General features: G+C 36.5%; 1 protein-coding gene and 1 long non-coding RNA gene across 6 annotated transcripts in view; one reads left to right on the top strand and one right to left on the bottom strand.

Moving 5' to 3' along the window:
• PEX5L (peroxisomal biogenesis factor 5 like) overlaps positions 1 to 23698 on the top strand; it is a 121857-nt gene that overhangs the window by 87472 nt on the left and 10687 nt on the right. For 4 of the 5 annotated variants that reach the window (XM_030027644.1, XM_030027642.1, XM_030027641.1 and 1 more), the window contains 8 exons: positions 2506 to 2617; positions 4450 to 4659; positions 5808 to 5934; positions 7106 to 7202; positions 13966 to 14061; positions 20759 to 20875; positions 21814 to 21957; positions 22837 to 22907. In XM_030027644.1, the coding sequence (XP_029883504.1) occupies positions 2506 to 2617; positions 4450 to 4659; positions 5808 to 5934; positions 7106 to 7202; positions 13966 to 14061; positions 20759 to 20875; positions 21814 to 21957; positions 22837 to 22907 (974 nt within the window). The remainder of the gene's footprint in view (positions 1 to 2505; positions 2618 to 4449; positions 4660 to 5807; positions 5935 to 7105; positions 7203 to 13965; positions 14062 to 20758; positions 20876 to 21813; positions 21958 to 22836; positions 22908 to 23698) is intronic. The other variant, XM_030027643.2, reaches the window with a different exon arrangement.
• Positions 11424 to 23512, bottom strand: LOC115346946. Its single transcript, XR_003925312.1, has 4 exons — positions 23461 to 23512; positions 22744 to 22848; positions 21721 to 21873; positions 11424 to 13552 (listed from the first exon to the last, which is right to left on the bottom strand). It is a non-coding gene; the product is annotated as an uncharacterized LOC115346946 (long non-coding RNA).

The following is a 23698-nucleotide window of genomic DNA, read 5'->3' as shown; positions in this document are numbered from 1 at the left end:
GCTTTGAAAAGAAAAAATATTTGCCAGACATCTGCTACTTCACAATTCAGTTGAACTTTGGAGAAATTCAGATCTTTGTTGATTCTAGTCTCCTTCCCCTCCACAACTCTGATTCTTAGCATTATTGCTGGTCTTTCCAGAGTTTATCCTCTTACCCCCGCAACATGTTTGGGCAATAAACTGCCTTTCCAATTGGTCTTCAGATTTTCTATTCTTCACTGTCTCCAGTGAGTGATCTTGGCTCTCTTGGTTCTCAATCCTTCTTTACTCCCTCCTTCCCCCGTTCTTTCCTATCAAAGAAAATTTCCATGGAATGTAATGGGAAACTTGATAAGCATCCAAATCTTATGTGATAATGTACCCTATTGATACACTTTTATAGATAAGAATATTTCCTATGAAGTTTTTACATCTACAGTGACTCCTATAGAACCTCTCCTTTCTTCCCTCCTTTCCTCCTCCAAATGGTGCAGGACTTTTCTTTATGCTGTTAGTGTATCACAGAATAGATCATTGAAGATCCAGCTGATCCAGAAGCTTTGTCAATCTTTCTGCTAGATACTATGTTCACCCGAATACGCAACTTGCTGCAGAAGTGCAGCAGCTGTTACTAATGCTAGTTCCTAGAATGGGGTGTGTAAATGCAAAAAGGAAAAAGTATTCAAGCAATTTTTGCTGCTATCTGGATTTGATCATAAAGAAACTTTTAAAATATTAAAAGTAATTTGGACAAGAATCAACTAGGCATCCACCTTCATTTTTTCACCAATACAAATGAGTGAGGACTGTCACCAAATCATAAACAGAAAAATAAAGCCTTCTTAAATATCAGTATTAGGTAAAAGTATAGACCTGGAGATAATGTGGGTACTGTAGAGACACCTTTAATGGAAATCAAAGGTGTGCAGTGGGTATAAATGAAATTTCCAATCAAGTGTTGAGATTTAATTAAGCAAGTAACTTCTGTGCGTTGAATGAGACAGCAACCTGGACAATGAATTCGGAGAGTTAAAAAAAGCACATGATTAAGTCACCTGTAAGGTGCATCTGCAGTCTGGGTTTGGCATGTGCAGAACTAGAGTTTGGAACAGTATCATTGCCAGATTTCTAAATTAAGTGCCCACATTTGCATGTTCTGCTACACACAGTTGGGCAGGCAATCACTCATCTGTCTTCCACATTACTCATGTAAATTGGTATTTCAGTGCAAAACTGTAAGGTCCTGGGCAAATGAATTAGTGCACATATTATACAGTCAGTCAGCATTAGGTACCAGCTTAAATGTTTGATCCATCAAAGTAATGGGCTTTTTATTTCAATAGCTCTGGTATTTTCTTGCAACTTTGTAATACAGAAATCAAGTACTGAGCAACAGTGATTCTAAGCTGTTTTGCTGTAATATCTTCAGAGGCAATCCTGCTACTGGAGTAGCTAAATGCCAGTAATTAACAAATATAAAATAAAGATGAGTAAATACCTTTTTTTTTTTGCCAGTTCTAGTCCATACCAGCATCCTAAATTTAAAAGTTCAAATATATCTGAGAGAAAATTTTGAAAATTCAACAATGGAAAAAGAGTGAGAACAGAATGGAGAGAGGGAGAGCAGAGAGGATAAAAGTAAAGCTGAAATAGCTCCAGATGAAAGCAACAGACAGAGGGAAAACATGTTTTCACATTATTAAAGATAAAGTAAATACAGGGCACACCATCAGACATCCATCCAGCTCAGCATAGGTCTTGATCCTCCAGTCAGAGATAGGTTGCAGAGAGGAGACTTTTATTTCTGAGACTGTTTTGTGTTTTGCCTTTTTAATCCCTAATACATGAAATAGCCTGTAATACAGAGATTTCCTTTAGGTAGCAGAAAACCAATGCATTCATGCAATTACAATAAACAGGGAAAACTGCTCATAAATAAAAACTGTATTATGAGTCTTCACACAGTCAAAACTCATGCAGGAAGCTCATACATTCACCAGGCTCCATCCATTGTCATTCATATGTCTTTGTATTGCAGAGAAGTGTTTTCTGTCTCAGCAGGTTATTGTTTAATGGGCTAATGCATATTTGCTAGATGAAATGGTATCGTGGAAGTTCTGTGGGGAGGCATGTTACTTGTGAAAAAAAGACCACTTCCAAATACTAAAAAAGCCCTGCTTAGTCTCCTGGTGATAGAGAAGGCCAACTTCACCCATTGATTTGAAGGGAGTTACATCAGGCCTTGTATACTTTAGCCCTATAAGCAATAGTATGCAATAATTGCTATGGAAAAATCACCTTGCTGCTTTATTTTTGTGCAATTTGTAAAATTGGAATATAATTTTGCCCCAAAAGAGTGACTAAATTTTTTATTTTAAGCCCAGAGCTATTTGTACATCTTCTAATTGCAATATCTTACTCTCTCACAATCAAAAATAAAGCGCATGATATTGTGATAATATGTTTTATTTCTTTACATTCTGCATCGCAACAACAGTCTGTGACCCTGGGTTTTTTTGTTGCTAGCTGGTGAACGAGCAACAAGAAAGCAGACCCCTTCTGAGCCCCTCCATTGATGACTTTCTCTGTGAAACTAAACCAGAAGCTGTTGCAAGGCCTGTAACATCAAACACTGCAGGTAAACAAAATTCTTTACCATCCCTCACTAGAGAGAAATAATTTTAGTTTTATCTTAATTACAGTACATTTTTGTCAAGTGATTTCTTGATTTGTTACTATTTGTACAAAATTACAAGCTAGTATTAAATTATAATTGCCTGATCTATTAATAGAAAAAACTTTGTTCACTACATTTGAGGGCAAATCTGATGTGATCCAAACCACACGTATTCTAGCAGATCTCTGGGGTTGAATTAAAGTGAACTTAAGTTCAACAGGAAGTACGTATCAGTTTGACCAATTCTCAATCTTTTTTTTTTTTGCAGAATTTTAACCTATGGGAAAGCCACATTTAGTCTGGTTTTAACCAAACCCATTCCTTACTTTAGAAAGATTTTCTTCAATAAAAACTTGGATGGGATGTCAGACAAAAGGGAAGAGATGTCAAAACAGTTTATCCAGGCTGAGTTTGGACACTTTATTAATCTAACACATTTCTTAGCTCCTTTGTGTTGTGATGAGATAGCAGAGCAGATAATAAAAAGCAAGGGTGAATCCTGAAAGCCTTTTGAATTATACTGAATTATATTTGAAGTATATTGTCCTTTGGAAGTGTTTTTAGAAATTGGCCTCCTCTATTCTGTATTTGTGCAAAGGTAATCAAAGTGGCTGAGCAGATCAGCTGAGATACAATAAAATTGGCATAGCACTACTATGTTCTATTGCTATCTCATAAAATGACTTGGCTTGTTAGAAGCCATTTAATTAAAATCTATATGCATGCAAATTATTGAATCAATAATTGACTCCTGGGTGATTATCGTCACATCTAATTAATACGTGTCTAAAGCAATATGCAAGTTCTAATAACAAAAACTGGAACACTGAATTAAATAACAATTGTAAATAATATTTTTCCTTTTTATATATAGCTAAAGATATTACAGGGATGAATAGAAATATTTCAGGTTGTTTAAGAGTGGTGTTTGTTGTAAAAAAGTAAGTATCTGTAGATCGTATATCTGCCTTGAATATCTATCAGACTGGGGGGGGCTAGACTCATTTAATAACAAAAATTTCTTATTCTATGAAGATTGATGACATTCAGTATTTACCAAGAACATAGATAAAGCACTGCAAGCAATAATACAAATTTATCTATCACAAACACCTGCCCTATAAAACAATGATAAAAAGGGAGTTTTTCTATCTTTTATGTGCTAAAGAATTTTAAGTGTTACTCTTCAAGCAACTTTTAAATGAAGAACTGAGACTGAACACACTGTTATAGTCCTTAATAGAAATAACAGTAGAATTTATAATTATATTCAATATTTTTCCCTTGAAAGACAAACAGCGACAACAGCAGAAACCATTACTAAACACACCATTATTCCTTTATGACCCAAGAAGTCCACCCAAGAAGCTGTCTACTCTTCAGCTTTTTCTGTAATGGCCTGTGGCACAACAGTAGTGCCCTAAGCAGCTGTTACCAGTACTTGATAAATCATAACAGTAAACCAAATCTTTTCTAAAAGCTCAATTGTACAGGGAACCCTTACAACATAAAATCTGTAGAGTAAGGCCACATCCTTAAGACCTAAGATGTCTTTAAGATTTTCAGAGGAAAAGCCTTTTATGCAAATCAAGCTTTTTTAAACTGCATCCAGTTAAGCACCTGAAATCCCTAGTCATATTTGAATATGCTGGTCATCATCTTTAGCCAGGAAATATACATCTACTCTAGTCAAATGCAAACACATCAGTAATTTTTTTTCCAATTAAAACAAATTTTAAGAAGTGAGCTATTTGAATTAAAACAACATTGAATCCTAACATTTTGTCTCTAAGTATTATCAACAGGTCTGGATCTCTTGGATCTTAGTGAACCTGTCTTACAAACCCAAAACAAAGCAAAGAAATCAGAGAATCCATCAAGAAGTGAAGGCTTAAAAGCTTCAACCCACAGAAAGAAGACAGACAATTCTGACCTTATCAGTGTGGATACTGAGCAGAAAGTCCAGACTGTCAGAGTTTCAGACAAGTCTTCACTAGATTTAGGTAAGAGTGTAGCTATTTTATCAGTGCTACATAGCCTTGCTTAGCACAAGCTTCTCCTTGCTACTATCACAAAATAAGGAGCAACACCAGAATTTTTGTTGCGCCGCATTTTAGCAGGGAGTATAACCTTTGTCCCACATTATAAACTACTTGAAACACTTTAATCTTGAAACACTGTGAACACATTTTTGCCTTTGCCTTTGCCATTATACCAATTAAGTTGTCACTAAATGTGCAAATAAAGTTTTGATAGATTCTTTCAATAAAGAATTTAGTCAGGGTGAGTAAAATGGTAGAAAAATCTGTAGGGGTATCATGAGAAATTGGTAAAGGACATAAATCAGAGGAAGCCCATACTGGATGTCCTTTTCAGAACTGCAGATGTCAGAAAAACACATTATATTTGTAAATACTGCTTTATCTATGCATACAAGAGAGAAAAAAAAGATCCATTCTTGACAAAAGAGCTATATTTATACAGATTGAAAAAAAAAATCCCAAACACAACTCAATATCCTGCCAAGCATGATCTATAGATGAGCTTTGGAAAAGGTGAATCTAATTTAGTTCCATCCAAACTAAATTACTTGCACCGCAACTGAGAAATTTGCAAGGTAAATGTAATTTATACCAAGGTAGCAAATCTTCCATTCATGAGCAGAGAAATTCTTTTAGAGAACTTTATCTTCAAACAGGAGCTGAACATCCGATTTTTCCAAAGCAAGTCCAACATATGACTGAATAATATCAGTTGCCTACACAGTCATTTTTAAATGGTAGTCACTAAAAGAAGTTTTATTTTTACAATTTGGCTACAATTAGGAAATTAAAAATATCCCAAACTATCAAATAGTTAGTATAATTTTATCAACAGATCTAAATTACATACAAATCACTGATTTTAAACCAAGAGTTCCACTGACATTCTGACCATGAATGCTAATAGATTTAGAAAAATGTTGTGAATTCCCAAATATTTTCACAGAATATTAGCTAGAAAGGTGCACAACATTTCTGTATATTGGACCTTAACCAAAATACAGTCTTTGGTGGCACCATTTTCTCTATAACTTACATTTATCAGAGGATGTAAACTTTTCTGCAGTAGTTTCTTTAAAAGATTCCTATTTTCTTTTCTTATTTTTCAGTTGATATTCAGACACAGCTAGAGAAATGGGATGATGTCAATTTTCATGGAGACAGGAGTAGCAAGGTCCACCCTTCTACAGAGCGACCATCATCATCATCCAGAGCTCCATCAAAAGAGCTTTTATGGTACAACTCTTTGCTTTCCTTACAAAAATATTTCCAGTCCAGCTTTCTTAATTCACAGAAATGCTCGCTTGATGACAAGTCATATTATTAAATCTGTTATGATTACATTATATGTGTTCAAGCAGACATTTTGGACAATGTGTTATAAGCAAGTACACCATAAAATGACATTTTGCCAGCAATTTTTAATGTTGTGAAAAGTAGCAGGTGCAATTACTAAATAAATGGTGGTGAGAATTCTACAGAGGCACGCAGTGATCCAAAACCAACTACAAAGATGTGAGTAAAATGAGTAAAAAAGGATACTTGGCAGTGATTTGACAGTCACTGGATATCCAGTGTATTTTGGTTTTGCTACCAAGAGGGCAGAATTTCTGTGTATAACTGGAAGAGGCAAGATAAAATATCCAAGCCAAGTACTACCTCTTTCACGCAGTTCCACTAAAATTGCAGGGGATGTAAATGGGGGAAGAATTGGACTTTGCTATTGGAAACAGTTCATATAGATTAATTCTGCTGCCTTCCTGATATGTAAGCAACACTCATTCACTACATTATGCATGACCATAATTAGCATTTTCATATACTAGAAGCAGTTTTCTGACCAAATGGTGCTTATCCTGTATCTTAACCTGCCCTTTATCTGGGTGTTTCATTAACTTAGAGCTTTACACAAGTTTTGCTCAGTTAATTTGATTTTGGTCTACAGGGTTTCATTTTCTAGGAAGAAAGAATATTAGGATGGTGTAGCACAAAAATGCACATATGCCAAGGTGAAGTCCTGCGATGTGGTGGTTCATTCTTAGACACTGACTGCAGGTACAGTCTTGTGTCATTGCCTAACCTCATTTTGCCTAGCTATGAAAGAGAAGCATAGTGGTAGAGGCAAAGTCTTTATTCCATTATAGTAGTTTCGTGCCAATATATACACAGGGCTCTACTGGTGAATCAGACCTGACTCTGTTCTGTTGTATTAACTATTGTCTGCATGTGATTGAAAAGCATAAGAGTGGAAACACAGAGAAGGGTCCAGGCACTTTTGATAACTCCAAGTTAAACAATTCAGTTAAAAGAAATAACCTAACTAATCACTATATGCTTATGAACCCGAAAGACATAAGGCAGCATGTCTTAGTGTGCAGTGATGAGTATGTAAATGCATTCTTTCCAGGTCTACAGAAAACAGATCACAGTCTGAGCTGACTAACGTCAAGAGTGCCTTGGACTCTGATTCAACATCAGAATTAGAACTTGCACCTGCAACACAGGTAAGATGATTTGGTAGATTTATTAACAATAAAAAGGCAAGTAGGAATTGTCCTACTGGCTAACCGTTCATATTCTGGAAGAACTATTTAAGGGGTATTTTCAGGATCAACAGTTAAAAGATTCATAAACTGGTTCTTCACACAGCTTCCAAATTAATGTGTTATGAAAGTGACTTACCTAGATCAGCATCTCAAACATTCAGAGTTTAATAGTGCAATGAATTGTGACCTTCCTGTACAGAGAGAAAGACTTCAAACTACAATTTACAGCATCCCTTCCTCCGGTTTTGAAATGCAAACTTCTAATGGTTCCCTCTCCCTGCAATATATCTATTCTCAAGGCCTCTTGGTCAACCAGGAATCCCCAGAATTGGGAAATGGCTAAGGAATACAGGAAGGAATCATTAGACCAACATTCATTAGCACTTTAACTCCACTGGTGGGAGAGCAGTGTGGTGAAAGGACTTTTTCCTGCTGGAAAAGGAACTCTAATACAGAGGGCTCTGGGCTGAAGTTTTGTAGATTTGCCCAATTCCACTGTCATATCATATATTGGACAGGACCTTGTGGAAACGATTAGTTAGAGTTGTATAGTTTTAGATATGTATGTATGCATATATATGTAGAAACATACATTTATATATGCATTCACATAGATCAGATTGCTTATATACCTTCTTTCCTGCTTCTTATTTTTTAACTGACAGATTTCAAGTTCAGCCAATGCCACTGGCAGGGGGAAGAGAGAGTTGTTTGGTGGATTAACTTTTAGTTGAAAATAATTTTCTCCTCTTCCACAGCTATTTTTAGGTCTGGTCTTTAAAACCTTTCTGTCAGATGGAATATCTAGAAATTAATAGAAAATAATAGCCTCATTTGAAAATGGAAAAATGAGACACTAAAATGCCAAATGTCTTTCCTGAGACTATGCATCGTTTTTTGCAGAAAATAGAAACAGAACCCAGTTATCACGATCCATTCCTGTGTTTTGGTCAGGAAAAAAAGTCTCCTTTAGTTCCCTGCCATCTCTACATTACAAACAGAATTTTTTTTTCCCTTTAGAAAGCCTACAACTAGTTGTAATGCGTGATATCTTTCCTTTCTGCGTAACAGATTTATACATCTTTGTAATGGCAAAGATCTATTGCATAATATCATCCACTTGATGTGGACAGTGTGTTTTCACATGCTTTGTCCAGCTTGTCTTTAAGTACCTCTAACCCCTTTGTAGGAGGCTGTTCCTCAGCCTAATAGATCTACATGTCAGGAAGTTTGTGCTCAACCGAGATGTGTGGAAATCAAGTAGACAGTCACAGAATTTAAGTGCTGTGGCTTTCTATAAAAGCAGTTACAAATTTAGAATATAACATCTCTACTTTATATGGTCTATTTCCTGTTTATCTTCCACCAGAATAACTGCAGAAGCAAAAAATCCACATTTTTAATTCAGTATAAGTTGAGGCTCCATACTATTTTGTAAAATGACTGGTATTTCAAAACAAAAAAATGTGAAGTTGAATCAGCCGACTTGAAAAAGAAGCAGAGTATAAAATCCTCATCTGTTGTTCTGGTATATTTCATGTTTTGTTTTGTTTTATCATAAGCTGCTTTTTTTCAAATGTGATCCATTCAAGTCATAAAATGTTGTTAACTGGTAATTAGTAGTGCAGAGAACTGACCTGAAGTGAGATTGCGATCTTATTCTAGGTAGTTTACTTAGAAATTTAGTGTTTTCATTCACTGCCTGCTTCATCCTGCTTATACTTCGACTGTCAAAGTTGTCATTTCCCAACAAACAGGCTCATCTGTCTTGATTGAGTTCTTAATCTGTTTGTAAAAGAAATCACGTTAGAGCTTTTATCAAAGCATATGTTTTCCATACTTTGTCCTCTATAGATCTTGTCTATCTCATTTAAGGGTAACCTTTGCATATGCAACAGATTCTGCCATACCCTAAAGATTTCATCTTGTCAAACTTGCTGCAGTTTTTCATCAGCAGTTTCTCAGACAATCACCTTCATCACTCATCTTTGACATGTTAGATTTAGTTCCTCAAAGTGAAATACTAAGTAACTAGGTCATATTTTCATTTTCATCATTACGCAATCTTCTTAAGAAAATCCTGTGTTTACCAGCACTTATGCCAATACAAAATCACAACGGCAAGCTTTGAATTAATAAGGAAGAAATGTGTTTGAAGGCTGGAACGGGCAATAGCATGGTGGCTGTCATTGGAAATGGCTGTCTTGCTTCTCAGTATTCTACTCACATCATACGTTACGTATTATTAACTCTTAAACTGCATTGGCCCAAAGTATCTTTGTTCTTTTTTTTTATCTGCCATTCTGGAAAGTTCCTTGTTATGCTTTTATTAGTACTGAGATATCCTACAGTGCTTGGGTTTTTTTGAAGGTTTTTTTTTTTTTCTCTTATAATTACAGACTGCAGAGGGAGATATGTTCAATTGTATATGCATAAAGTCTGCTCATGTTTTAACTTTCTAAATGCCTCCCTGAGCATTTCAGATATTTTATTGCTCACCCAGAATGCATACACAAAAACCCTGACATGCTAAAAAACTGTACCTAATTCTAATATGTCAGCACTCTTAGACAAAGATATAGCACAAAGCCAGTAAACCTTAGAAATCTGCAGTTTGGGGCAACAATATTTAGAATGCAAAATTTATTTCCCACTTCTCCCAAATAGCTACAGTAACACTAATGGCTCTAGCTCTCCTCAGATGTACGTTACTCTAATGAAATGAAGATTTACAAGGAACAGATTAAGCTCATTATGTGAAGACCGGCTCAAAAGTTAAGACTATAATTTAAGCCTCTCACCAACAGTTAAGGTCCAACAGCACATAAGCAGACTACAAGCGCAGGAAAGTGTGTGCAAATGCATTGGAATGGAGGATTTTGTCCCTGAAGACAGCAGCCAGTGGTCAGCTACAGCACCTCCATTGTAGAGTGGTGAGCCTATCAAACCACAGTGTATGCAGAGTGTCCATGCCTCAGACATACCCATTCCACCCTGACCCATATCCCACCTTGGGCTCCCCTTAAGGGAAGCAGCTTGTCCTGGTTTCAGCTGGGATAGAGTCAATTTTCTTTCCAGTAGCTGGTATAGTGCTGTCTTGGGTTCAGTATGTGGAGAATGTTGATAACACACTGATGTTTTCAGTTGTTGCTAAGTAATGTTTAATCTGAAGTCAAGGATTTTTCAGCTTCTCATGCCCAGTCAGCAAGAAGGCTGGAGGGGCACAAGAAGTTGGGAGGGGACCCAGCCAGGGCAGCTGACCCAAAGTGGCCAAAGGAATATTCCATACCATGTGACATCATGCCCAGCATATAAACTGGGGAGAGTTGGCTGGGGGGTGACGGATCACTGCTCGGGAACTAACTGGGCATTGGTCAGCAAGCGGTGAGCAATTGCATTGTGCATCACTTGTTTTGTATATTCCAATTCTTTTATTATTATTATTATTGTATTCTTCTTGTTATTATTATTATTTTCTTCCTTTCTGTCCTATTAAACTGTCTTTATCTCAACCTATGAGTTTTACTTTTTTCCAGATTCTCTTCCCCAACCCACTGGGTGGGGGGTAGTGAGCAGGTGGCTGCATGGTGCGTAGTTGCTGACTGGGGTTAAACCACGACACAGCTGCAGAGTCCCACCCCATCACTAGCTGGAGATGTTAAGTTCTCCAGTGCTGGCTCTTCATTCTCAGCCCCCCTCTCTTCCTGCACTAGTGAGAGGCAGCATATTTGTCATATGTGGGGTCTTTCATTTCTGGGTATCACAACTCAGAATATGAGTCTGCGTTGTCTATATGCAAATGCAGCTTATGTGGGTTTTGTTAATTACTTCTTTCTTCCCCTCTGGCTGTGCATTTAATGGAGGAGAAAGTATATTTCTGTGGGGATTATGCAGGGAAAATACGTATACTCTGACGTGTGGCGGAGGACAGGACTTCTGTGCTTCTTGTCCTCTTCCTTCTTGCCTCTCTACTACCCCAACAAGCTCACTCTCCCTTTCTGTAGTACTACTCAGTCTGAACATAATGAGTTACAGTATTGTCCTTGACCTAAGGAAATTGCAGTCACTGGAAACAAAAGATTAAAAAGTGGAAGTAATCAAACATTTTGCGAGAGCCAACTCGTAAATAATGAAAAGGCTAGGACATAATTAATGTCTATCAACAGAGTTTTGTGTCAAGAAAACCAAATTTAATTCTTTGATCAGATTACAGGTCAGGTTGATAAATGTTGCTGTCTGATATTCTGCAAGATGTTTGAATTAACATACCATATTCTGATTTTAAAATTAGCACCATACAATATGAATAAAGCAGCTATTAAACAGATTAAAAATGGCTAACCTAAGATCTCAAGAACAGTAGTTATTTGCTAGGAATTGTAATCACATGGGTGTTCTTCTGTGATTCCAAAGAGAAACCATGATTGTCAATATCATTGATCTGAAAATAAATATGCAAGCCATTGCTGACAAAATTTGCATATGATGCAACAGTGGAATTAAAATAATGTAAATAAGGGAGTCATAAAAATGAGCTGGTAACCAAGACATCTGTATAAATACATATTCCAATACAGTCACTTGAAAAATCATACATTTCAGAACAAGAATGCAGGCTCTACTTACAACACTGTGCTGGAAGGCAATTTGAAAAGAATCTATGGCTCAGAGTGTACAAGGATGTCAACATGAGTGCTCCCTGTGCAGTACTGTGGCAAGAAGAGCATGTAGAGGCAGGCATAATTAGCAGGAGATAGGAGATCACCTGATTTCTGTACAGAGAAAAGGCAAGACAGGTACTGGAATATAAGATTCACTTTGGTTGTCTGTACGGCTATAAAAAAAAAAGCTATAAAAAAAATAAAGAGGGAGAGTAAGAGAGACACAAAAAAGGTTGAAATCTGTATGCCTCATAATGAGATAATTTAAGATCTCAATCTCTTTATATCAGTTAAAAGACAATTAAAACCTCTTTAAAGTCATCAGTATCTTTCCACAGAGAAAATAAGGGGTACTAAAAAGTGCTTTAAACTACTGGAAAAAGAAGAATAAGAAGGGATAGTTGGAAACTGAAATTAACAAGAGAAACAAGGAGGGCAATTAAATAAATTTGCAAACAATGTGATAAGATTAAGGTCTCCTGATAACTTTAAATTAAATCCAAGCACCTTCCTCAAAGACATATATTCCAGACAACCTCAATTTCTTCTCTGTGGAACGTCAGTTTCATCCTGCAGATGTTGAGTGACAAATACCGTCATGTGATATATAGACAAATGGATGACTTGAACCAGTTACCTCTTCTGCCCTAAATTCTATTAATCAATAAAACAACCATTTTGTGTATAGGATTGGGTTTTGGTATGTTTTCAATGACAATCTGAAATCTCTTCCTGGCCTCACCAAAGAAAAACAGTATTTTCCAAACAATGTGGACCAGAGGTAGTAGATGTGAAAGCAGAAACAGTAGATCCTCAGTGTAGACCTTCCCTCACACTCTGTGCTTCCTGTCACTTGCAGCAAAGTCCAGAAGCCAACACAGAACACACACAGTGCCCCTCACCACCACGTGCTTCTCACAGAAATTTTGCTGTATCATTCTTTTCTAATCGTATATCATCAACCTAATATACATTTCACTCATCAATCTCTACCTAAGACACCAAAGACTCAGGAACAAAACAGAAACCTTAGGGCTAGATTGACAAATGAACGTCATCGTTCTAGGCAAAACAACATGTGTGTACTCACACAGACATACATGTTTGACCAAGCATTGCACATTACTTATATGAAACTCAGGAATGTATTGGATGTTTCATCCCAGCAGTGCACATTCCAACACTTGCAGATACAGTCCAATGAGTCTAAAGTGAGCAAAATTAGTCTTTTAGCAATGTGGCTCATTGAAATTGAGTATTACAAGTACAGTCATCAGAAATATAATCACGTAAATTAATGCAATTGGGACCACGGTCAGGCAAATGGCTAATGAGTTTAACCTCTGACAAACATGGGAAAGGATTAGCAGTCAGAGCTCTGTTTAGCAAGATTAGGCCACTTTGTGCTTTTCTATGCCACCATTGAATACTGTTTGGTTTTTGTACTGTGCCTTTTGTGCAAAAAAAAGAAAAAAAAATGTTTTTAATAAAAGAACAGGGAGAAACTTGTTATGTACTTCCAATGGGATCAACTGACAGAACTGACAGTAAGGCACAGAAGAGAGAGCTGCTGATTGTAAAAAGGATTTGTCCTTCCAGTGAAATCCATAGCAGACTTGGCTCTCCAATGTGATCCCAAAGCAGAACCTGAAAGAAAAACACAAAATGTACAGGGAAAATGAGATGTTTTCTTCCTGGAGCATAGTGAGAGGAATGCATTGTCACAGTCATAATGCAGGAGAAGGAAAAATTAAGGTAGAAGTCTTGTACGAAATAGTCAGCTCTTCCCTTTGTAGCCCAACTCTTGCATTGTCTTTTCTTAGATGTCTCTTTATCTTTCACACATCTTGAGTGAAAAGTCTAGAAAAGATAAATTACTCTGCTTCCCATGAGGAATGGTCTCTGCTACAGTGTAAGAGAATTCAGAGGAATTCATGCAGGGACACAACGAGTTTTGCCCAAGAAAAAGGCCATTTGGGGCTCTAGGCAATTAAGGAAATAACTCAGAAATGTGGCAGAGAGTATATCATCCCTTTCTGATTTATTCTTTTATTTTTTAGGCACGATCAACTAAGGAGCAGCGTTGGGGAGGGCCTCTTCTCTCCAGAAATCACTCCTTGGAGGAGGAATTTGAAAGAGCAAAGGCAGCTGTTGAGGTATTACTTCATTTACTGTTTTCATTTTCAGCTAATGTTCTACAGATTTCTTATTCATCTTGCAGCACAAGTATAGCAGAAGGTTGGAACTGGATTATTTAAAGCAAAGAAAAAATACATTTCCTGGAGTTACTCATTTAAAATAGCAGTTTCTCCCTTAAAAAAAAAAAAAAAATAACCTTAGCTATAAATGAAGATTAGACAGAACCAAGTTTTCAAGCTCAATTTTTATTGCTATAGCAAGTGGGTCAAGAAAAATTCCCCATAAATGTAAGTACTTCCAAACTTAAAGTATAAGAGTGAAACACATTTTTCCCCAGCAACTGAATGTGTACAATCAGTTATTTAAGCTCAGACACAAACCAATTCTCCACAGCGAAACTGGAATTCGGAATCATTGTTAAACAGAATGATTACCTGCTGTAATGGATAACTGCACGTATACCAGTAACCATGCACCAATACATTTTTATAATTCGTGGCAGAATGTTAAACACCGGAGTACTCTCATTTCCTTACAAATTGTTTTAGTTTGAAAAGGTGCATGTACTTGGATAGTTCTCCTATTGGACTTCTGTTTTTTTCACTAACTACTACTCTTCCAACATGAAAAATGCCTCGAGTGTTGTCCTATACCACTAGTCCCAATTGAAATCCTGATCCTATCCAGAGGCAAGGTGACATACAGGGTTTTTTAACAGAATCCAATAAAAATTAGATATAAGCAATGATCTTGAGCATCATATCTTCTCAGGGGTTCAGTCGGTAACCCTTCAAAATCCCATCACCACAAAGAGCCAAGACAGCTGCATCCCACTGAGGGCAAAAGTTCAGGCTGAATTATGTAACAGCCACTGAAATGAGTTTTTAGAGTGGAAAGGATGAAGCTATGATACAGATTCCTCAAAACTGATTATTTTTGGCATGAACTGCAGTCTCATTAGTCTCCAAACATCTAGTACACTTCAGGGATATTTGGGTTTAGATTTAAATTTTACTGTCTGTATTTTAAGACTGCTCTAACTCAAGTTTTATACCATTGTAATTCCAGTGTTAGCAGTTGAACTATTCTGGATTAATATTGGTTGATTACAAAAAAAACTAGGCCTAAATCATGTGCTGGCTTCCAGCTAGAAACAGAATTTAAGAAATTAATTTGATTTGTAAGGTTTTTTTCATGATATGCTAAGGTAAGAATGCATGGTTTCTTCTCTCTTATTGTACACAAAAAAATTCTTGTCTCAGGGTACAAGGCTAAAATGGACACAATCAGTAAATTAGCTGTTTTATAAACTATACACTGAATGCATTTTTCTTGTATTTTCTGAGTGCATTGTTTTTTCCCGATCAAATAGACTCTTTATAAACAACGGCTGGTGACGCACAGTAGGCTTTTTGATGTCACATATCATACACATTTGCTCCAGGCAGGGAAGGAGAGACTTGCTTTCAAATTGCCACTGCTTAAAATGCTCTAGATGTTCCTAATTGCACTGCAGACTGATCCTTAAAGTGGGACATGTTGTGCTGTAATCTGTGATTGCGACACAGGGAATCTGATGATGAACATCTCTGCCTTACAGTTAGCAGTTAAGCAAATGACGTCAGTACTCTTGCAATTGCCAGAAACCATGTGTGATGGGGAGTTCCCAGACATTCAGCAGAAAGAAAAATGAGTTGAGGCCAACAACAGATTACAAGACATTACTGAATTACTTTACAGAGTAAAGTAAGGAAGAGAATATATTGTAAAAAAAACCCTGCACATTAAAAGGTCATTCTGAGGCAACAAAGACAGGTTGTTAAAATGTTTTAATGTAGTCTCAAAAACAGCTATTAAAAAGAGTCTAATTAAATGTTTCCCTAACTGTGTAGCTGGCAGTCTTAAGTTATTCTTTCTGCTTAAAATAGAAACTTGGACCAGGTAGTTAAAATGTAAAGGAAAGGATTCTTCAAGACCTTACAGAGCAGTTATTTCCATTTGCATATGAAAAGAATTGAATTTTCATCCTAGCTAAAATGAAGTGGTAAGAAAGCTAGAGTGATTGAAATAAATTGCAGCCCATCTCAGAAAGATTAGTGCTTTCTTAAGCGAAGAATAGATACAGTTCAAAAATTCATTTTTTAGGCTTTGGATGTTTCTGTAATATCCTTCAACTGGGAAAGCTCCAAGTGGTAAGATTAGCCAGAAAACTGATCAAGAAAAGGAAGCAAATCTCAGGTTCTTTGTGGCCTAGTTCGAAAGGAATTAATTAACAGTTCAGTAAATGAAGACACCAAACTTTATCCTCCACCCAGTATTCACTTTAGAGCTTTGGGAATGGTTTTAAGATGTCAAACTTTGAGATTAATGAAGATCTGCGAGGTAATTCTTTCTTAAGAAGGTTTAAAGATGTCTATGCCATTGGGGAATCTTTTAAGAATAAAGAGGTAAGTAAATTAGCTTTTTCATGAGAGAGGGTCCAGGTTCACTTGCAGTGATTGGGTGCTTGAAGACTTCACTACGTTTTCTGTCATTCTGGAAATTGGACTTGATTTTTGACTCAGCCCTTTGCTATACACGTGAGGGAAGCACAAATAGCCTAAAGTCTTCATGATTTCCAAGTGCCATACCAAGTATGTTTTAATGTAATCTTTCTAATAATCAGCTGTGTTTTACCAAAAATTGGTACTTTTGAATTTTTTAAGAATGCCAGCATGGGGATTCAGATCCGTCCTGTACCTATATTCTGTTAAAATGATTGTTTCATCATCCACCATCTTCTTGGTAATGAGTTAGAGTAAATAAAAATGAAACCAAGAACACAAAAACTTCTGAGAAAGGTCTCAGAGATGGAAAAAAGCAATTTTGGTATTTTCTTATTCCACATTTCTCTGATGTAGAGATTAAACTGCAGATGCCACGCTGTTTTGTGAGCTTATGCAAAAGAAATTTTGAGCTGTTCTTCTCAGCATCATTTTATTTACACCACCATGTCACATGAGCCATCTGCCGTATTATATACTGTTATGAAGCATCAGAACATATTACAGCTAACTTATGTGACAATAGTAGGAAAAAGATGGGATTAATTTATTCAAGCCTAGGAGAACATAGTCCAGAACCATCAGCTTTGTGGTTCCCATGAATACTGGTTAGAATCCTTTCTGTACCTATGATATTCTTGTCTCACTGTTTCAGCATCCCTTTAGGATGTGCCTAAGGCTGCCTAAACCACATTTTAAATTGGGATCTAGGAGCCTGAGTCATTCAGATGCATTTTATTTGGTACTCTCTCAAATCACAATGGGAATCTTTGCCTTGATATACATTTCTTATCTCTAAACTTTACTCAAAAGGCATATTTCAAATTTTGTTTTGAGAATATATCAGCTAAGGAAATCTTACATACTTAGCACATAAGTTTAACTTACTGTGTCCTTCACATTGAAGAGTACGTTGATGCAGTAATTCAAAGAAAACAACCACAGAACCTATCTTTGTTATGCATTGGTCAAGAAGGAACACTGCAAATTCATTTTTGGCAGTACAGGACAGGCAAAATTCTATTCTAAAAGCTATGAAAATAGGTAAATTTAGAAATTAGCCAGCAATATTCAGAAAGTATACTCCCCGCCCCACCCCCTTTCACTGTATCATAGGAAGTAAAGAGCCTGGAAATATTTTGCCTCCTATTTGTTTAACTGCTTCAGCATATTTTTAAATACTAAGAGTAAAAATAGCCTCTTTGACAAAATGCAGAATATTCTGCTTGGAAGTAGTCAGATGGTACGAACATTTTTCCTGGTTGTCATTCCACTTAACTGCTGCAGATGATCTGAAAACGTGCTAAATGTGTTCAACTGGTCTGAAAACTTTTGGTACATCCAAAGTAATTCGCCAGCATTAAGGTAGCAAACATATTTTGAGGTACTTAGCACCAGTTGCATAGCAAATAGAGTTAAAATTAGCTCTAGGAGTCTTAATCCAAAGCCAGATTTTCAGAAACACTCAATATTAATTTAACCCTCCTGCCACTGAAGTCAATGAAAAACTTGCTACTAACAACAGCTGAAATAGATTTAGGCCTTTAACAAAGACTGTGTAATATTTACAGTCCTCTTCCTCAAGGACAGTAAACTGCTCTGCTGTTGACATTGTTATTTGTCACAGCAGTATTATAGCATTTTATCAGGTGCCATTATTGTGCATGATCCAGTTGCTCAGTGCAGCTTTGCCATACCAGTTTCAGAAATCCCACATGCTGCATTTACTTAGAAAACTGTAGCTGGGACTCAAGCCCATTTGGCCCAAACAAGCAAATCTTTGCTTATAGTTGCAAAATAACAGTTGGGTCCTGGCCTGTGTCCAGGTAGCATACGATGAGTTGAGAGAAGATATAGCAAAGCAGGTCTTCTCCCCATTGCCTTATTCCTCCACCTTTGACTCACTATAGATAGACATTAAGCACAGCTACTTGAATGCATAGTAATTCGTTAGGTTTTTAAGTGGAGTATGCACACAGTGAACTTCTGTGTGAATTATAAATACGTAATTAAGCAGCAGAATTTGAACTTAAGACCTAAACCCACTTATATGCTTGCTTACAATCTGCAGAAATGTGATTTGTTTCCAAACCATTAATTCCTAAGGGATTTTTGTGGGGAAAAATACAAGCAAAAATTCTAATATAAACATCATATATATATGCATCTCTATATAATTAGTTATATAAGTTAATCTGTTTAAAAAGGCATTGCTAATTACTTTTCAGTAGTTTTATTAATATTAATCTGTAGGAAAGGGAAATTGCCAGTCCTTTACCTCATCCTGAATCTCAAAATTACTGCTAGTAAAAACATGGTCAAGTAATTTTTTCTTCAATGCAGTGCAGATTTGCACTGAATGCAAAATAGTTGATAGAGACATCTGTTGAACAGGATAGTTTAAGGGATTCAAGTGCCTCTGGTCATGGCTGATAAGAGTAAAAGAGGGAGCGATCTGATTCATTATCCTAGCCTTTTCAAACCCTAAATGGACATTTCAGCACAATCTCACAACTATTTAAAAGACTGTATTTCCTTCAAATTTGGAATGAAAGCAAACTTTGAAACCTTGGAAGTTGTTGTGTAACAGAGTTGTCAAGTTCTGATGCTTCTATTACAAAGAGTGAAATCTCCTCTCCGTGAGTGAATGATTCACATTCATTTCCTAGTCCACAGAGGAACGTAGCAGGTACCTTCACAGATCCAGTAATTGCATAAGTCAGACAATTCTGAGTCTCCTGGAAGAAAGGGCTGGATGTCAGGAGGCACATACTACAGTAAGAGCCAAAGGGAAATGCCTGTTAGATTTCTAGAGAGGGAATGCACCTTGCCATTTTTAAAGAGCCTTATGATTTACAGCAGCCATACCTAATGTTAGCCAGTGCAAGTCCTCCTAATCCTTCACACCTAGTCTCAAATGTTCTCATTGCTGACTCATTCTAGATATGGTCTGTGCTTTCCTTTTTCCAAGTACCTAAGGAGGGTCATAGCAAGTCACACAATCACAGACTAAGCTCTATTTTTGCAGATCATGCCTGGCTGTGGAGCAGTAGCAAAGCAGTCAGTCTTGTAATGAAGATTCAGAGAAAACTATCTGGATCAGTTTATAATATCTTCAATTAATTTTGATTAGCACCTCACTCTCAAATAGTTCTGTCTAAACCTTAATAGAATTATTTGTCTTTGACATAAATAAGCTAAGAAACTGTGCCCTCAGCAGTGCCAGTTCACTGAAGTTCTGGCCATGACCTTGTAGGAACTGGAGAACTTTGCAAAGGCTTGTTCGTTGAGCATATATTCTGCTATGGAACTGCTTTTCGGGGCTTATGACTAATGTGTGGAGGCTGAAAAAATAGCACCTTAACTTGGATTCTCCCCTTTTTCTTTTTTTAATGCTATTTCTGTTTCTTGGCATCATTTTCTGGTAGCCACAGTGGTTCCCTCATTCCAGTCATTACACATCCTAAATCTCATTCTTGTTTCATCATTTCTGTTTCTCTTGTATATGCATTTTTCCCTCTTGTCCCTGAGCTGAATGTTAATCTTACTGTACAATTTTATAATCTCTTATAGATTCCTCTCACCAGCACAGTATATGATACAAAATTAAGATTTCTCCACCATGTCAAAAAGCCCCATTTGTTTTAATTCTCTTGTGCAAACACCCTGTCTAAGCTTTGCCATTACTCTTTTACATAGCTGAAAACGCTGCTGAATATATCAAAGTGGGATCCTTGTTCTCTTTTAAACTGTTTTATCTATTGTTATTCTTTAGCGTGTATGCTTAGTCGATTTTTTCTTTCTTTCTTTTTTTTTGGCCAGGGACTAGCAGCATTCACTTCCTTCAAATTTTATGTAACAATTTGCTGTTAGCATCCATAAGATGCAGTGTAAGCTGCTGCAAATCCTGCTTCAAATAGAACATACGTTGCCTCTGAGATAAAGAGTTTTCTGTTGATGAAATGCATTCCAATATAAGAGATGAAATTTAATTATATGGAATTCCAAATATAAGCTGTAGTATTTCAGTCAGTATGATTATTACTAGAACTAATACTGCTCAGCAAAATTGCCAGACGCAGAACACTCGTAGAAAGAAATTAAAAGCTTACCATTTTATTTTAAAGTTTTGTTGTTCATTTTCTCCCCTTTTCCCCTCTTTTTCTTCTAGTCAGACACAGAGTTTTGGGATAAAATGCAAGCAGAATGGGAAGAAATGGCTCGCAGAAACTGGATTTCAGAGAACCAGGAAGCACCAGGGCAAGTCACCATCTCAACCATTGAGAAGGTAACACAAAGTTTTTTAATACAATACATCCTTCCTATGAAACTTGGAGATGAGCCTCAGCTATTCAAGGGAACCCAAGAAAACTCTTTGAGCATGGAAGCTAATTTTACCCCCAAAAGCTCATCCTCTTTAAGTGCCTGTAAGCGGGGTAGATTTAAAAGACCTTACCATAGTGAGAAGACATCTAGACTTGCACACTGCCTGAATTCAGCTGAAAGGATCACAAAGCAAACTGCTGGATTATGGGCACTTTTGAAGATGGGCACTTAAGGAAGAGCACCAAATAAAAAAATTGGCACATTCAAACACTGTTGAGGATAGAAATGATAGAGATTCTGCCTCTCTTCTTCATTCCCTCCATTGTATGTTTTAATTTGATTTATATTATGTAACTGGTATTAGCATACACCCTTTACACTGCAGTGGCAAGAAGAGAAAAAGGCAAAATTCAAAGAAATACTAAAATAAACTCAGGTATTTGCAATGCTGTTCTGTATCTTGAAGGTTAATTGAAGATTTCAGGGTATTAACTGAAGAGACATCAGGTTACAAGCACTGCAGGGAGTCAGCTGCTTGATGTGTGCTCTTTACCATCAAATTGGATGTACTGGGCTCATGCTAGGTTCAGTTCTGCTGTTATTGCAGGCAGCATGAGTTGTTGCCATTATCTTTGATGGGAGCAGGAGAGCCCAACATGAGTACCAGTAAGTACAACTTCAGAGCCAAAGTAAAAAAAAAAAGAGAGCAGAAACATAAAGGTCCAATGATGCTGACTTTTTACACTTTTTCTCATTGAAATTTCATGGGGGTGCTCACAGCATTTTCACAGAACAAAGGATGTTTACCTCCAGTTGGGAAATAGTGAGTCATTTAATTCTATAGAGTTGCCATTCCTTGCTACAGTGCTTCATCTTGGGTCCATTATCTCTCTTTTCCAGGGTTATTATTTCCATACTGAGAATCCCTTCAAAGACTGGCCTGGTGCTTTTGAGGAAGGACTGAAAAAAATGAAAGAAGGTGACCTGCCAGTTACAATCTTATACCTGGAGGCTGCTATTCTACAAGAACCCAATGATGCAGAGGTATTCACTCATGTGCCTTTTACTGATAAAGGAAAAGGGGACTCCCTTTAGCATGCAATGATGGAATGATTTCGGGGCCCAAACCTTTGCTAGTCATGACAGACTGAAACAGATTGAACGCTAACGGTGGTTTTGGGATAGCGTATGCATTGAAATAGATAAAGGTGAGCTCTTCGTAAGATGAGAATCTATTTTTGAAATTATAGTATTTCCAAGCTGTCATTTAAAAGTATTCAAAAGAGACAATATTTCAAACCTTTCCTTCTTCTCCTGATGTTTTCAAACTATCTTTTAAACACTGCTATTGAAAAGATGAACATTTTTGATTTAACAAGAATGTTGACAAATTTTTAAAAGTTATATCAATTTCTGAAATATTGATGTTTTCAATTAGTATATATTTAACACCTGTTTTCTGTGAAACATGAAAAATATTTGCAGTGTAAGTATCTAGGTCTCTTTAAATCTATTGCTACATTAAATTAAGCAGCAGTATTTCGAAAAGCAAAGAGAATCCCCAGACCCTCTAGAATCCTTTAAACCTATACAACTTAATAAATATTCTTCACCATTTTCCATAAAATTCTAGCAATGTTTAAAATGTACAGTAACTCAACTTTAAGAAATCAGCATGTGATCATACACTGACAGAATACCTTTGCATTCATTGATTATAAATATTATCAGGCCCAAAGATATTCAAAACTGCATTAATTTGTACTGTTGGTATGCATACCATAGAAAAATCTGTACTTAGTGCCAGACAGATCTGCTATTTTCACTCACCTCTCTGCTTAACTTTGATATTAGTTGTAACTCTGCTTGCAGTTGGGTATATATAACAAAATGACACAAAAATAACGATGATTATTTTTGCAGGCCTGGCAGTTCCTGGGTATAACACAGGCAGAGAATGAAAATGAGCAAGCAGCCATTGTCGCCCTCCAAAGGTAGATGAAGATAATTGCTAAATAAGGGGTCTGATAAGTATTGGGTAATGCAGGTATATTTAACGTCAATCTTACCTTGTAACATGAAGCATTTATTTAACTAAGTAGAAGCACTGACTTCAGAGGGATGACTAGTAATTAATATTTCTGGTTTATTAAATAGTGCAATATTTAATCTAGTAATTGAAGTAGTTGCACAATAGAAAAGTTACATGGACTGATAAACATGAATTAGGCATAATGCAAATAAAGTGCCTTGTTGATATTCTACCAACTTGGCATATTTTCTGTAGTCTGTCCTTTAATGAAGAGGTTTTCTTAATTGGAATGAGCTCCCTTCAGCTGCTGAATACTTAACTGACAATATTTTTAGGTCAATAGAGATGTGAAGATCACGGTGTGCTTGTATGTAAAATGTCAGTTCCAAAATATCAGCATTATTATTATCTGTCTGTAGTGGGTTTTCATGTTTCCATTTGAACCAAGCACCCTCTCATCAAGTCATTTCACCTAAGGACACTCTAACTTACTTATATGTAACTTCTTATCTTACCTGGATAGAAATCCAAGGGGTTGCCTGATTTAGGGTTTGCTCATCCCTGCAGTTTTGAAACAAGCAACAGTGATGTTCATAAAATAGACTAGATTCTGTTTCCAGTTAATGGTATATAACCATAGGAAGACTACTTGAGTTGATTGGCTCCAGCGTTATCAAAGAAAACCTGAGAATTCAGAATGACTGAGAAGATTCATAAGGATGGAAGAAATTTTGTCTTCAAAATACTTTCTTG

Source organism: Aquila chrysaetos, chromosome 10 (genome assembly GCF_900496995.4).
Source record: "Aquila chrysaetos chrysaetos chromosome 10, bAquChr1.4, whole genome shotgun sequence".
Lineage (NCBI taxonomy): Eukaryota > Metazoa > Chordata > Aves > Accipitriformes > Accipitridae > Aquila > Aquila chrysaetos.
This window is presented reverse-complemented; position numbering and strand designations above follow the sequence as displayed.